Source organism: Aulonocara sp. 'chitande type north' Nkhata Bay, linkage group LG7 (assembly GCF_057382095.1).
Source record: "Aulonocara sp. 'chitande type north' Nkhata Bay isolate Kocher_YH1m ecotype deep benthic linkage group LG7, A_spYH_male_GT1.1, whole genome shotgun sequence".
NCBI classification, from domain to species: domain Eukaryota; kingdom Metazoa; phylum Chordata; class Actinopteri; order Cichliformes; family Cichlidae; genus Aulonocara; species Aulonocara sp. 'chitande type north' Nkhata Bay.
The window spans coordinates 51,574,247-51,588,061 of NC_141350.1; the positions used below are offsets into that span (position 1 = coordinate 51,574,247).

Below are 13,815 nucleotides of genomic sequence, written 5' to 3' on the forward strand. Positions count from 1 at the left end.
GCATTTGAACTTTTACTAATTAAATAACTACACAGTGCAATATGGCATCTGTAGTTGTTCATCTGAATTTTACTTTATTTTAAAAGCCACATAATTTTTGTTCTTATCTCCTGATATGTAAAACGACTGATTGACTATACAAGCCGTATTTCTCTTCTGTCATCATGGACATGGGAGATGGATGAGCAAAATCTCCACGCCCCACCACTATCTGGTGGATACATCGCTGCTGCTATTACCAACAAACAGTGCTATGTTGATCACACTGCTGTGAAGGCACAGACTCTGAACTGTTAGTGGCAGGGCTTTGCCTAGGCTAGATAGCCAAGGAATTTTCATATACCAAATTCCCCCCTCAGGCAACTGCATGTGATGTCCTCCACTCTCTGAATTCTTGTATAAAAGAATTCTCACTCTTGTGTATTTGAGGAAGTGATATGAACAATTTCCCAATGCTGGGATAAGCCAATTTGTTGTTTGTAATAGCGTTACAGCAAAACAGAAATTTCTGTATGTATGTATATGTAATTGCTTCACTCCAGCCACCCAATATTGTCTTTTTCTTTACAATAAACATGAAGACAGCAGTCTTACTTTTCATCCATGCTGGCAGAGTTTCGGGATGTGAACGGGACAATCTCATTGCCGGACATCTCCTTGTCTTCCACAGCGCCATTTGCTCTGATGAAGGGGTCCAGGTCATTGTTGGCTGAGGCTGGTGGTTTGACGCCGCTCTCCATGTTAAGCAGATTGAGGTAGGACTCAGCACAGCCCACCTGGGTGGGCGACAGGGGCGAGGTTTCAAACAGCCGCGAGGGCGTGGAGGTGATGAGGTGGTCCAGGGTCTGACTGTAGTGATTCTTCAGATTTAAGGACAGGGACTTTGCTGATGCTGAAACTAAGCCACCTGATGACTGCTGGCCATCTGAGAAAAACAGAAAAAATGGGAGACAAATCAACAAGAGGTTTAATGACACGAGTCACCTGTAACCAGCATGCAGACTTTTTAGAATAGTTTGTTAAGATTTCTAACTTTCATTATAGAAAAAGATCTGGTTGTGCACTGATCTCAGGCCAGCCGCACCTGAGGTCAGCAAGATTTTCTCTAAGCCAACACAACTAATGTAGAGACTGACAGCTCTGCCTCTAGTTAGTTTCATTCTTTTAGCTGAAAAAGAACAAAGAATAAAGGCTGTTATCATCACCTTCTCACTGAGAAGTAAGATATTGCTGAGGGGAAGTGTTTTTAATCCACTGCGCACAGTATGATTTATGCCACTGTGCGTTACACGGGAATGCGTGGGGGGGGGATAACACAGTATGGGGTTGATGCATGGTTCTCGATTTTAATTTTCAAGCCTGTATAAAAGCGCAGTAGTCCTTTCAACGTAAAATGTCATCTGTCGGGCTGGCAGCCACACACTCCTTTTCAGTTTGGTTAAATTTCTCCAGGCTGAATTGCTCGACAGTTTATGCTGAAATTTCATCTTCCATCACCACAAGCACAGATGACAATGCTGGCAAGCGCGGGAAATCGGTGAGTGAGCGTGGCTTGTGTCGTGACTTTCATCCACAGGCCAAAAAAAAAAAGGAGTGAGCAATCAAGACCGCAGCACATAGACAACCTGACCTGACAACAAATTACTCAAAAGGCAACATGCTGTTCTCAGCAGTCACCCCTCCAGTCGCCTACCGTGTCCATTAGCTTGCAGCTCCTGTTGCGGCTGCCCTGGGTGTGTTGCTTTCAGGGCGCGGGCCTCCAGCTCTTTCAGCTGCTGCACGAGCAGGGTCAGGTGTTGCAGCAAATCCCTGTTCTGCAGCAGCAGCTGGTGGACGCGGGCCTGAGCCTCGATACGAGCGGCGGTCTCTGCTGCCATCTGATCTTTCAGCAGCTGTACCTGGAGAGAGAACAAAGGCCGAGGTGTGTTTTGTTTGAGTGGGAACATTTCTGACCTGAGCGTGCAAAATGGAAACATAAACAGTGTTCTTATACATCGCACCCGGCATAAGCTCCAGAATTTTGCGGAGACAAATTTAGATTTACATTACTTTCTATATTTATAATAACTAGACTGCAATGGGAAGTGCTGACATTCTGGCTGTTTGGGTCTAAGACTGACTAAGTGGTTGGTGCAGAAGACTTACTGCATTCAAATGTTTTGTTATCATCATTTGTGTGTCTATGTTTCAGCCCAGGCAGTGAGATATTAAGCTGCAATAACTGTCCTTCCATTACTGTGTCAGTTCTGCCCTCTAGTGGGACAACATTAATATGAGAAACACAGAGAAGCAGGTAATAAACTGTTTGTTGCTGTTTTCTCATTATGCAAATTCGGAATGTGCTCTGGGGTGAAGCAGAGAAAAGTCTACCTTATTTTTGTGCATTATCCATGTACGTTTCTAAATAGGCCAAAGGAAGTTTAGTCATTTTTGCCATTAGGCAAATTCACAGCATGAGCCAGGATCAACCTAAAAAGTTACTGGCAATAGCAAAAATCATTTATTTTAATTCTGAGTAATGAAATGCCATCTTCAAAGTGCCTCTAATAATCTGAAATCCTGCTGGTAGAAGACGATAATAAAAAACATAAAAGAATATTTTTTAAATGTTAGTTATTTATGAAGTGTGAATAGAGACATTTACCACTTAATATCTGACGTGCAGCTAAGTCCAGTTACAGTGAATCTCATCATAAAGCTCTGAATCTGTATTTTTATTACATGTACAGCAGAGGATTAAAAAGTATTCTGTACTTTGGGATTTTTGTGTGTGTCTAATGCTGTACACCCTGTAAGACTGTGTGTATATGATTCTTACCTGAGCAACAGCCACGTGTGTGTGCTGCTGCTGCTGCTGCAGCTGCTGCTGAAGAAGCTGCAGGTAGTGCTGTGATGCCAGCGGAGTAATAGAAGGAGAGCAAGGGCTGCTGGGAGTAATGCCTTGGGATGTCACAGTGAAGAGGGACCTTCGATCGAAGTCCTAACCCCAGACAAACAACACGGAGAGAAAAAAACACACTTATTGATGAAAACAGGCTGGCTTGGGACGAAGGTATGAGGTTCGAGCCTTCAGAACCCACGGAGCTGCTAGCTGCATGTCCTAGCTGCATAACATGACCTATTTATAGACCTTGGACAGATTAATGCAATTACCATACTAGCGGGATATAGACTTTCCTGTTCTGTCCCCAAGATCAAGATAGTCATCCACTGAGCTCCCGAGGGGCCCCTGCTGTAATGCCACTTCTATAAGCTATATGCTCATTACCATATGATTTTCTCGTTTCCTTCCATCCTGCCTCCATCTGTCCTGTAACACATTTTTAACGATTTTCCAGATGATCTCTGGTAGCATAAAAATTTCCTGGAGATATAGGGCATTCCTTAAGTAGCTTTTCACTTCCCCTCCTGCCTTGCACAGTAAGAAGGGCAGATAGGTTGTGGGTTTCTGCATCTGGGGTATTTGCAGTCATCAAAAAATGGAGGTTGTGTGTGTGTCTGTATGTGTGGTGATGGTTTCATGACAGAACATACATGTAAAACATATAAAACACAAGATTTATATGTGTATAATTACACCACTTATTATTACTAAAATGAAATGAAAAGAAAAGAAAATGCCACATCTCACCACTAGAGGGCAGGCAGAACACTGTAATGTACTTTCAAGTTCAGGCAGATTTTTATGAGAGGCAGCTCACTGGCATTACATTAAAGATGAGGCTTTAGCTCTAATGTATCAATGTATCTAATGTTGCTCTCACAGGTTCTGACACTGACACATAGCAAGTCTGCTTTACCACATTTTTAATCAACTATGAGCAACAAACTATAGTGATCATAACTTTATGAACACACCATTTTGTCCATTTTACACAAGAGCTTTCCATTTTAGTCTCTAACATCCTTGCTATTTTTGAAGTTGATGGGAATTAATAAAAACAATGTCACATGCTTCAAGCCACCACTGGGATAGGCTATGGCCGGCACCTTAGTAACCAGTAACCAACAAAATGCACAACAAAAAATACATTTTGTTTACAGTCTGTTTTTTGGCTAATTAAAATTGGAATCATCATAGTTAACACGGGACACGGGAAGTTAGCTAGCTAGAGCTAGAGCGCATCACCTTTGCTACTCTTTTGTTCAAATAGAGGCAAACAAGCAAACCAAAAAACAAGATGGCGACATAAGGCCCTGGTTTCACAGACTCAGAGGAAAAACATATCAAATGGTAAGAGGCTGATGGCAGACACTGTGAAACTGATTGCTAAAACTTTATTTGCATAGGCCTACAACCAGTCAGTGACCCATCCCCTGCCAGTAGGCAAACAGTTGCTGGAAGCTGTTGGTACTTGGTAGATGAAATTGGTTTCAAAGAGGTACAAAGTGCTGTGCTGAAAAATTCTCTGTGATATCTTTGGTTGTTTGGTAGCTGTTTGCCGCAGTTACCCATGGTTTGGATGTAAGTTTCCATGTCTACAAACACTTGCTAACTGCTCTACGAGCGGATACTGGTAAAAGTGCAACACAAACTAGAAATGGAAAACGTTGGCCTTGAAAGTAAAAGTTGGGCACAACTTTTACTCTGAAGAGGTTTGTGTCAAACAGCGTGGGTTTTACTACTGCCTGCAGACAAGCTTTCTTTCATACGAACTACAGGCAACAAAGTGTTAGCAACCACAAAGAGCTTTTTAATCCAGTGCCCCCTTTATAAGCAATTTCAAAGCAATAGCCAGGAACCACTCTCAAACCAGTTGGGGAATACACATTTTTCACCAGTGACCAGAGGTTGTCAGAGGGTCCCCGACTCGTCTCTAGGCCTGTGTGACTGAGGCATAAGATGACAAACTATAAGTAAAATGGTAGTCTACAAATCAGTAGGTGATCACAGTGGCCATGTCCATCTTTTATATACAGCCTATTGGGCAACAAATGTTCACTTACTTAAGAATTCTAGTTAAGGAAGACTTTTTTAAGGTAATAACATTTTAAATGTACATTATTAGCTTTAAAAAAAGTTATGAAAAAGCTTCAAACTGATGAAAATCAGTGTTAGTAGTTGTCTAACAAAAAATACACTCAAAAAAGCAAGCTGATTTAACACTTCAGATGGTGTCAGGGGCATTTCTGTTCATTTCTTTCCCACCCTTGTGGTGAGTGTTATCATCCTGGCATTCAAATACAGCCAGTCCCTTTGTCAGCTTTACTTTACGTCTTTCCTGATATCCAATATCTCTCATTATTCCTTCCCTCATCTATTTTTTTACTAGCTGCTCACTCTCTCTTATTCCCTCCTTGCTTATCTTCATGGTGCAGATGTTGGTGAACCCCTCAATGGGATTACGGTGGCGTTTCTCAGAAAATCAAAGGGAACACGCTGGGTTTTTGGGATTAAGTGTCGCCCGTACCCAGCCAGCAAAAATATTCAGGTTCCTTGCTCCTATTGCACTCTCCCTCTTTTAGTAGCATGATAACAACTGTGCTTGCCACACTTGGTCCTGGTGACAAATCCAAAAGCAAGACATCATAACACACCAAAGCCTTTGCATCTTTTCCTCCTATTGCTCTCAAAACCATAAAGAAAGATCATTGTCAGCTTTTAATTTCACAGGGATTCAAGCTCTGCCACATGTTAAACACAATCTAACCAAAATCTATTATTTCCCACCTCATGCAAGAGTTATCAGGTTATTTTATGTCTACAATAGGCTGCCAAATAGCATCTTTTATTAGTCATGAAGATCTGCAGTCAGTGATGTGGTCAGGTACTGCAGTAGATGAGAAAGCACTATACTGTACTTACTTAGTTCAATGAGCCATTTGGCAGTGATATGCCTAGATTATAGTATCAAAACACCACTAGAGCCAAAGCAATGAATCAGAGTTGATGCCCTGCAGCTACAAAGGTAGAAGCCGTTTGATGCAAAAATGAAAGTCATCATTACAGTGTGAAAGCTCCTGCCTCACCCCTACAGCCAGTGTCAGAAATAAAACAGGAGCTTCCACATGGAAAATGTGGTGGAAATATATACTCCCGTATAAAACACGGGCATTTATAGTACAAGTTTGTGAATGTGAAACTGCAGTGTAAGGGAATTTTGCATGTCAAGTTTAATAAAAATATTGGCATAGTTAAAGAGTTAGTACTCTTTCATAGAAGTACTTGGGAAATAGTCCCTGTACTCTCCGTAAGTAAGACCTGGCTTGTGCTGCTTCTTTGTGTGATTTTTCAAAACAAACAGACTTTTTGTTATAACTGAGATTGTGCTTATGAATGATGCCAATTAAGGCAGTTTTTTTTTTTAGCTTGTTTCTCATTGTTGCATTAAATTGAAAGGGGAATTTTTAATCAGAGTACAGCATCAAGTCGGTTAATTTGTGGGATATGGATCAGGTGAGTTAGGGGGGTGTTGATCAGTTTCAGCTGCTTTGGTGTTAATGAAATTATCGACAGAGGGGGAACAATGGGACACAAAACAGAAATGGTTTTGTATTCAATTCAATTCAATTCAATTTTATTTATATAGCGCCAAATCACAACAGCAGTCGCCTCAAGGCGCTTTATATTATTGACTGTTTTGTAGGTGGAGGCCATTGAAATGGTAGCATGAGTCTAACTCCTCCAGGATTCAACATCAACACGTGCCATTGCCAAAAGGTTTGCTGTCCCCCAGCACGGTCTCAATAGCATGGAGGAGATTCCTGGAGACAGACAATTGCTGTAGTAGAGCTGGACAGCGCTGTAGAAGGTCCTTAACCCATCAGCAGGACAGGTATCTGCTCCTTTGTGTAAGGAGTAAAAGGATGAGAACTGCCAGAGCTACAAAATGACAACCAGCATGAACGTCTCTGACCAAACAATCAGAAGTAGTATTCACGAGGGTGACCTAAGGGCCTGTCATCCTCTAGTGGGCCCTGTGTTCACTGCCTGACACCATGGAGCCCGACTGGCAGTTGTCATGAAATATCAGAATTGGAGCTAAAACTAGTGCCCTGTGCTTTTCATAGATGGCAGCAGGTTCACCCAGAGTACATGTGACAAACATGAAAGGGTCTGGATAAGCCATGGAGAACGTTATGTTATCTGTCTGACTGGTTTGGTGGTGCGTCAGTGATGCTCTGAGGAGGCATATCCATGGAGGGATGCATACACTGCTACAAACTAAGTAACGGCACCCTGACTGTCATTAGGTATTGGGATAAAATCCTTGGATCCATCATGAGACCCTGTGTTGGTGCAATGAGTTCTGGGCTCCACCTGACAATGCTGGGCTTCATGTGGCAAAAATATGCACGTTTCTGGAGGATGAAGGAACCGATACCATCGACTGGCTCCCATGCTCATCTTACCTTACCTCCAATAAAACAACAAAAACTGCCTCTCTACAGTAATCAAATGAATGTATGCGTCCACTTATTGCAGTAGACTGTATGTGAACGAGGCTGTTCGGCTGGAATTTATTTCATTCTCTTAATGCTGGAAATGGGAAATAAACCCTTCCAGCTCTAACGTGTTGTCCAAATGTAATCGTGTGAGTTTGAAAAATAAATAAGATGCTGACATACAAAATGTTACCATAACTTCTGTGTGCAATACAGAGTAAGACTGATGGCTTTTCAGAAAGGGAAATATATCGTTAGCTTCATAGCATAAGTGCCTAAGTCATTGACTTAGTCAAATGACTTAGGCAATTATGCTATGAAGCTAACGATATCATAAAATAAAAACCTGTGTATTAGGTGAAATATCCTGAGCTTCATGAATAATAAAACAACATGTTTCTGTATGTTCATGTACCTGATATGTCAAACCTGTTCCAGCTTTGTCTTACAGTATCTTACCATGATGGTCTGTCCAGGCTTGACGACGTTGAGTTCAGCCAAGCTCTGGAGAATTTCGCTCACTGCCTTCTCACACAGAGAGCTGCCAGCTGCAGGATCTTCTCCTCCTCGCCGTCCCTCATGTTTGCTGTCCTGCTCATCTTCCCCTCGCTCTGCCCCCGTCAGTGTGCGACCTGTAGAGGAATACACAAAAATGTCCACATCTGGTACATGCTAGATGTTCTCTCACATGTCCAACTTAAAGAGTCATTTACTGAACAAGCGCCTATCAAACAAACACGGCCCAAATTTATATAACTCTATAATAATGCTATTTCAAGCACACACATCATGAATAGCTCTCTTATGTCAGATAACATTTCAGTCACTTTGAAAATTACCCTCATTACATGCAACACTGGCAATCACCCAGTTTTTTTTTTTAAAACCGTAATAATATTTTCAGTTTTCTCTTGATGTTTTTATGGAAGTTTTGCACCAACTGTATATTATAGCATTCAGATCAGGTGCAATAGGGCAAGCGCGGGGTACACCCTGGACAGGTCGCCAATCTGGTGCAGGGCTAACACAGAGAGAGACAACTATTAGTACTCACCTGTAGCCCTATGGGCAATTTAGAATCATCAGTTAACCTAACTTCACTAACTGCATGTCTTGGGAGGAAGCCGGAGTGCTCTGAGATAACCCAAACACGGAGTGTCCATGGCCATTTGAGCCCAGGAACATCTTTCTGTGAGGTAACAGTGCTGCTCCATTTTAATGTCATATTTATTATAATAAATAAATAAACGTGTAGATAGTAAGCTGAATTAGAACTGACAGAAAAATTAGTAAATCTCATCATGTTGTCCTCACCGTGGCTGCTGGGCTCCTCTGTTGACTTGTCACTTTCTCCGTCAGCCTGCCCGTCAGCGTCCTGCTCGGCGTGCTGCAGGCTGAGCTTGTGGCACACCTCAAACGCCTGACCTACTGTTCGCACCATACGCATGGCCTGTGTCTGCCACAGAAAAGAGGAACATTGTGATAGAAATCAATGCTTATAGCAGAAGTACAGCATAATAAGTCAGTTACACTGATCAGCCTAATACAAGTTTTAAATATGAACTATTAGTAATTTTGACATTTTATGAATTGGACAAAAACAAAATCCCCTTTGTGGCACAATTTTCATGACTGATGTAAAAACCAGAGCAGCAGTAACTTGCAAAAAACTGCGGACATATAAAAAGAACCTAAAATGGGGAAAAGTAAAGAAATCCTTGTCTCAAATATGCAGCTGTAATCTTTGTCCTTGAGTGCATCTGTTCTGTATTCACAGCATGCTGTGGATCTGGTAAGCCACCGAATATTAAATAAGCCACTACAAATTGAATCTTAAATCAAATTTAAAACCAAATATCGAATAACATTCTTGAATGAAACAGCAAAGTGAAAATCACAGAATTCTAAACTACCAGACCTGATGTCTTCTGCATAGTGTTTTCTTTCTTCTGCCTCTAAAGGCGGCTATGCCCCTGTAACCAAGCTCTGCTGGCCCTAACTTCAAATGGCTGTAACTATCATAGTGGACATAGCGGGGACCCATAATAAGCTTTTCATGAGTCTGGTTAGAAGACGTGTGAGCCAGTCAAACTGTACCTTCTTCTTTGACTTGAAGACGTTGCATCTGAAGGAATTACTGGAGCCATCTCTTGCAATGTAGCTGAAGATCTTTAAGTCCTGGGAGTCATGTGATACGTAGAAAATCCTGAAAACACAACAGCTGATTTAAAAAAAACTCTCTTGCCTTTTAATATTAGGCATTTGTATCTAATAGCAAATAAATGAGTGGAGCCCCACTGATTTAGCAGCGCCAGGATATTTGCCTTTTGCTTATCTGCAAATAATTCAGTATTGGCGTTTATTATGGTTGAAAAAAACAGGAGAAACACCGTTCAACTACTTTGTCTATGTTGATGTTGCATAGTTTGTCCACCGGAGGGCACTTTGCAACTTCCCCACTGGCAACGTGTGTTTGGAGTGTCACAAACAATCAGCAGAGCCAGGCAGAGCATAAATAAGTTAATAAATAAATTAATAAATAACTACACATAACAACTGAAAGGGACTTTTTTTTCTAAAAGAAAAAAATATTAGTGGCTTTAACGTGATCGCAGAACCTTGGCTTTGTTATCGGTCTTAAAATCCTATATCATGAGGGTGTGGAGCCATTAATCAAGCACAAATAATTCACCTTCTTCAGAATCAAGTAAAAGAGCAATACTGTGCTCAAAGTGCTTTTTCAAAGACACCTGCTACTGTACTACACTACTGTGGCTTATACTGTACAGACATTATGTCGTGGTTGATACTACACTACTGCCAGTGCAGTAAACTGGCACAGGTCAATGTTTCATCTGTTTCTAGCTCCTCTACTGTCAAATGTCTCCACTGGGAAGCAGGCAAACAAATTATAGCGACCTACTGCTCAAAAAGCACACTTACACACACAGAAAGGATAATTACATTGAACATCACTAAGACCCTTGGTGAGGTGTGGTTCTGCCAAATGAGATCCTCCCACAGATTTATCCATAATTTACATGAACTTGCACTCAAATCTCTGACTGCACACAAACCTTGCTCCTACTAGCATCTGATATGCAGTACAATTTTGACACGTTACAGTTAAATCGCTTGGGAGCAGGTGACATCTTCACCTTGTCAACTGGTGACTGTTTGACTAAAAAAAAATTAAACAATGACAGAAACATGCTTCACTAACTACAGTGCATGCATAAGCTGTCCCCTATGTATTATGAATGTAGGCCACTGGGCCCGCAGTAAAGGACAAAATATCCACTTAGAGGGGTACACTGTATAACCTGTAGTCTACTCAAAGCAATTACTTTGGGTAAAGCATACATCAAGATGCAGAGAGCAAAGAACAGACTGTGCTGAATATCAGGCAGCTTTATCCTCTGAGTCTATAACCGAAAAAGGGAAGATGAGATGTTATTGCTTGTTTATATATGAAGATATGAACTTGTTTCGAGGGGTGCACTGACCTGTATATTGGATCGTGCATGATCAGCATTTTGCTCTCATCCCATGTCCATTCCTTTCTCTGTGAATGAAAAGAAAGAGCTTATATCTCAGTTCTAATATTCTCGTGGTGGTGCTTCATTTCTGAATCCAGGAGAAAACGGTCATTTTGGATTCTGGTAGCTTGCCTTCTGTTTCTTCCTTAGCATCACCTTGACCCCGTCCACAGACACCACGATGCTGACCTTTTTCTTCTTGATGTTCTTGGCCTTGAATTCGTACTGGGAAAGTAAATGAAAAAAAGTAGATCGGAATATTAATCATGCATACATAAAGAGCATCTTATCTTTTCTGCAGGATAGAAATGTGACTGCTGCAGTAGTGGAGCTTTAACTAAGTAAGAATTAGACTGCACCAAAAGTACCATCAGGGTGTACACCCCACCCCTGGCGTCGTTGCCCACCTCTCAAGGTTAAATACACGTAGACATTGAGGGCCAGCAGGAGGGACCATGCGCTTACCTGCTGCTCTCTGGCAGGTAGCTCCATGCCCTCCTGGGTTTTAAATGCACCTTAGTGCATCAACACTACAATGAGCGGGTGGAGGGAGGTTTGGAGTCTTCTCTCACCCCCGTTCTCTGCGACCTGCTGGAGCGGGGGGGCTAGGAGGAGGAGTTGGCCGTCCGACTGCGGTCTGGAGTGTGGGGCCTCCCTGCTGCTGCGGAGTCGGGGCGGTCTGCCTCCCCCCACCGCAGGGAAAAGGGTAACACCACCTGGGTCTGGGTGCAGTTCCCCCCTCCAGGTGAAAGGGTACCTAGACCCGGTTTGTAGAGTACGCTTGGGGAGTGTGATCGTGTGTACAACGTCTCTTTATGTTTGTCTCCACGTTGGTTGAGTGTGGAGTAAGTGCATATGAGAGCATGAGGGTGGGAATGGATGTTTGTATATGTGTGTGCCTGTATGTCTGTGTCTATATGTCAGGTTGGGTGTCAGGCGCCACCTCTCTGGGGACATCTCAGGCCCTCCAAGGTTTGGAGGCCTATCTCCCCCTACCACCACTTCCCCTGCCAGTGGCGGACTCCCTCAGACATCGGTGCGTTGGTGGTTCTTTGTGTCCGGGGATGGGCGTCCAGGTACACACCGGCTCACTCCTTGGCGGCCGCTTATCGGGGCCTGGAGCCTGGGGCTCGCTCGGGCCACTTCGGAGGTGGGGTGCCCCCGGCCTCTCGGCCTGGGGCTCGGTCACTCAGGCGCAGCTGGCTGCCGGCGGAGCTCACGGGCGCGTCACTGCAACTCCCCCTGGCTTCTGCTCCGCGGCTGCTGAGTGAGCCCTCATCTGGGACTCTCCTCAGCTCTTTCTGGGACAGTGGCGCGGCTGCCCCTCTGTTGGTCTTCCTTGGTCTCTTGTGTTCTGGGGGCCTCTGGATGTCTGGAGTTTTGATCTCCTCCATACCTGCTTCATGCCCTGGAGGACGGGGCTGTGGCCCCCCCACACCCTCTAACAGATCATTACATGAAGGAACCTTTTAAAAAAACAAGCGCGTCCATGCTCACAGGTGTACACACGGGTGATCACACCCACAAACTACACCCTTTTTGGCTCCTACCTCAAAGCACACTGTGTGCTGTTGATCTTATGTGCTGCACAATAATGTTTAACATTTAGTATTTACTGTCATATTCCCATATATCATTGTGATGTTGTTTATTCTATTACTCTTGTTCTCTTCTGCTTGTTTTCTTTTTTCTTTCTCAGCAGGTGACCCAGGTGATTGATATATGCATTTTTTATTTCTTTTTTTTTTTCCTGCTCATTCTGTTGGTTTTTGTCTTTTGCCCTTCTCCCCCGTCCCTCTTCTCAGCTGTTTCTCTTTCCCTCTTTCTTTCTCCCCTTCTTTCCCCCAGTCAAGTCTGTCCCGTATTCAGTAAGTGAAAATAAAATAAACAATAAAAGGTGAATCAAATGGACCATTACGGCAAGGCTGGGATGGTCAATTTGGTAAAGTAAATCCGTTGGGCATCTTTCTTTGCCTTTAGACAACAATTCTGATGGCAAAAGAGCCAAACGGGACAGGCAAAAAAAAAAAAAAAAAAAAAAAAAAAAAAAGAATTAGACTGCACAATAGTGAATGATCATAGAAAATAAGTCTTTTATAGCAATTTCCTAATTCCATCTGTTTGCTTGCAGATGATTATCTGAAGACACATGCAGGATGAAATCAGATACCTTTGGAAAAATGCTTAGAAACTACATTCACCAGTCACTTTTTACATACACCTGTTCAGCTGCTCATTAATGCATCTACCGAATCAGTCAATCACGTGCTCAAACCCAACACTGAACGTGATTAGAGGGATTTTGGTTGCTGTATTTCACTTAAAATTCACTCTGACATTGTGTTTCATACTTGTTATACAGTCGCATCGCACACATATACCAACAACTCCAGTTCTTCACTGCAGTGAGAGATGTCTTGCTTTGGCAGGGTGGCAGCATTAAGAGAACAATCTATCAGCATTAAAACAAAAACAGCAGTGCACTTTAATTTATCAGCATTTTTAATGGCTTGGCAGTTTGCAATAAGAATTCTGATCAAGTCCGATAAACATTTGCAGCCAAGAAAAAAAACACTTCGCCAAAGCTCTCAGAGACAGACAAAACAGCCCCTCAGCTGCAATGCAAGTCGAGTACATCGAGTATCGTGTTATAAAGACTGTGGCCTTGCAGAGCTGAACCACATCTCTTCTTGGAACACAAACTACCCTACTAAATTAAACAACATTTAAGTACAAGGCCTTGGGTATGGGTTTGTCTCCATTCTGTACACAACAGCTGTGTCTGCACAGAGTGACTAACACATTTCCACCTCATCAGCTGGCCAGGCACTCTGCCGAGGAAGTTAGCAAGTCTGGCCTGTCGACTCAGATCAGTTATAAATAAGAAGCA

At 42.7% G+C, this 13,815-nt stretch overlaps 1 protein-coding gene across 3 annotated transcripts in view; it reads right to left on the reverse strand.

The window, feature by feature from the left end:
- LOC147326181 (carboxyl-terminal PDZ ligand of neuronal nitric oxide synthase protein) overlaps window positions 1-13,815 on the reverse strand; it is a 54,229-nt gene that overhangs the window by 13,348 nt on the left and 27,066 nt on the right. For all 3 annotated transcript variants that reach the window (XM_086301201.1, XM_086301202.1, XM_086301203.1), the window contains 8 exons: window positions 11,058-11,150; window positions 10,893-10,951; window positions 9,484-9,592; window positions 8,701-8,842; window positions 7,846-8,018; window positions 2,819-2,980; window positions 1,694-1,898; window positions 595-925 (listed from right to left, as the gene is read on the reverse strand). In XM_086301201.1, the coding sequence (XP_086157327.1) occupies window positions 595-925; window positions 1,694-1,898; window positions 2,819-2,980; window positions 7,846-8,018; window positions 8,701-8,842; window positions 9,484-9,592; window positions 10,893-10,951; window positions 11,058-11,150 (1,274 nt within the window). The remainder of the gene's footprint in view (window positions 1-594; window positions 926-1,693; window positions 1,899-2,818; window positions 2,981-7,845; window positions 8,019-8,700; window positions 8,843-9,483; window positions 9,593-10,892; window positions 10,952-11,057; window positions 11,151-13,815) is intronic.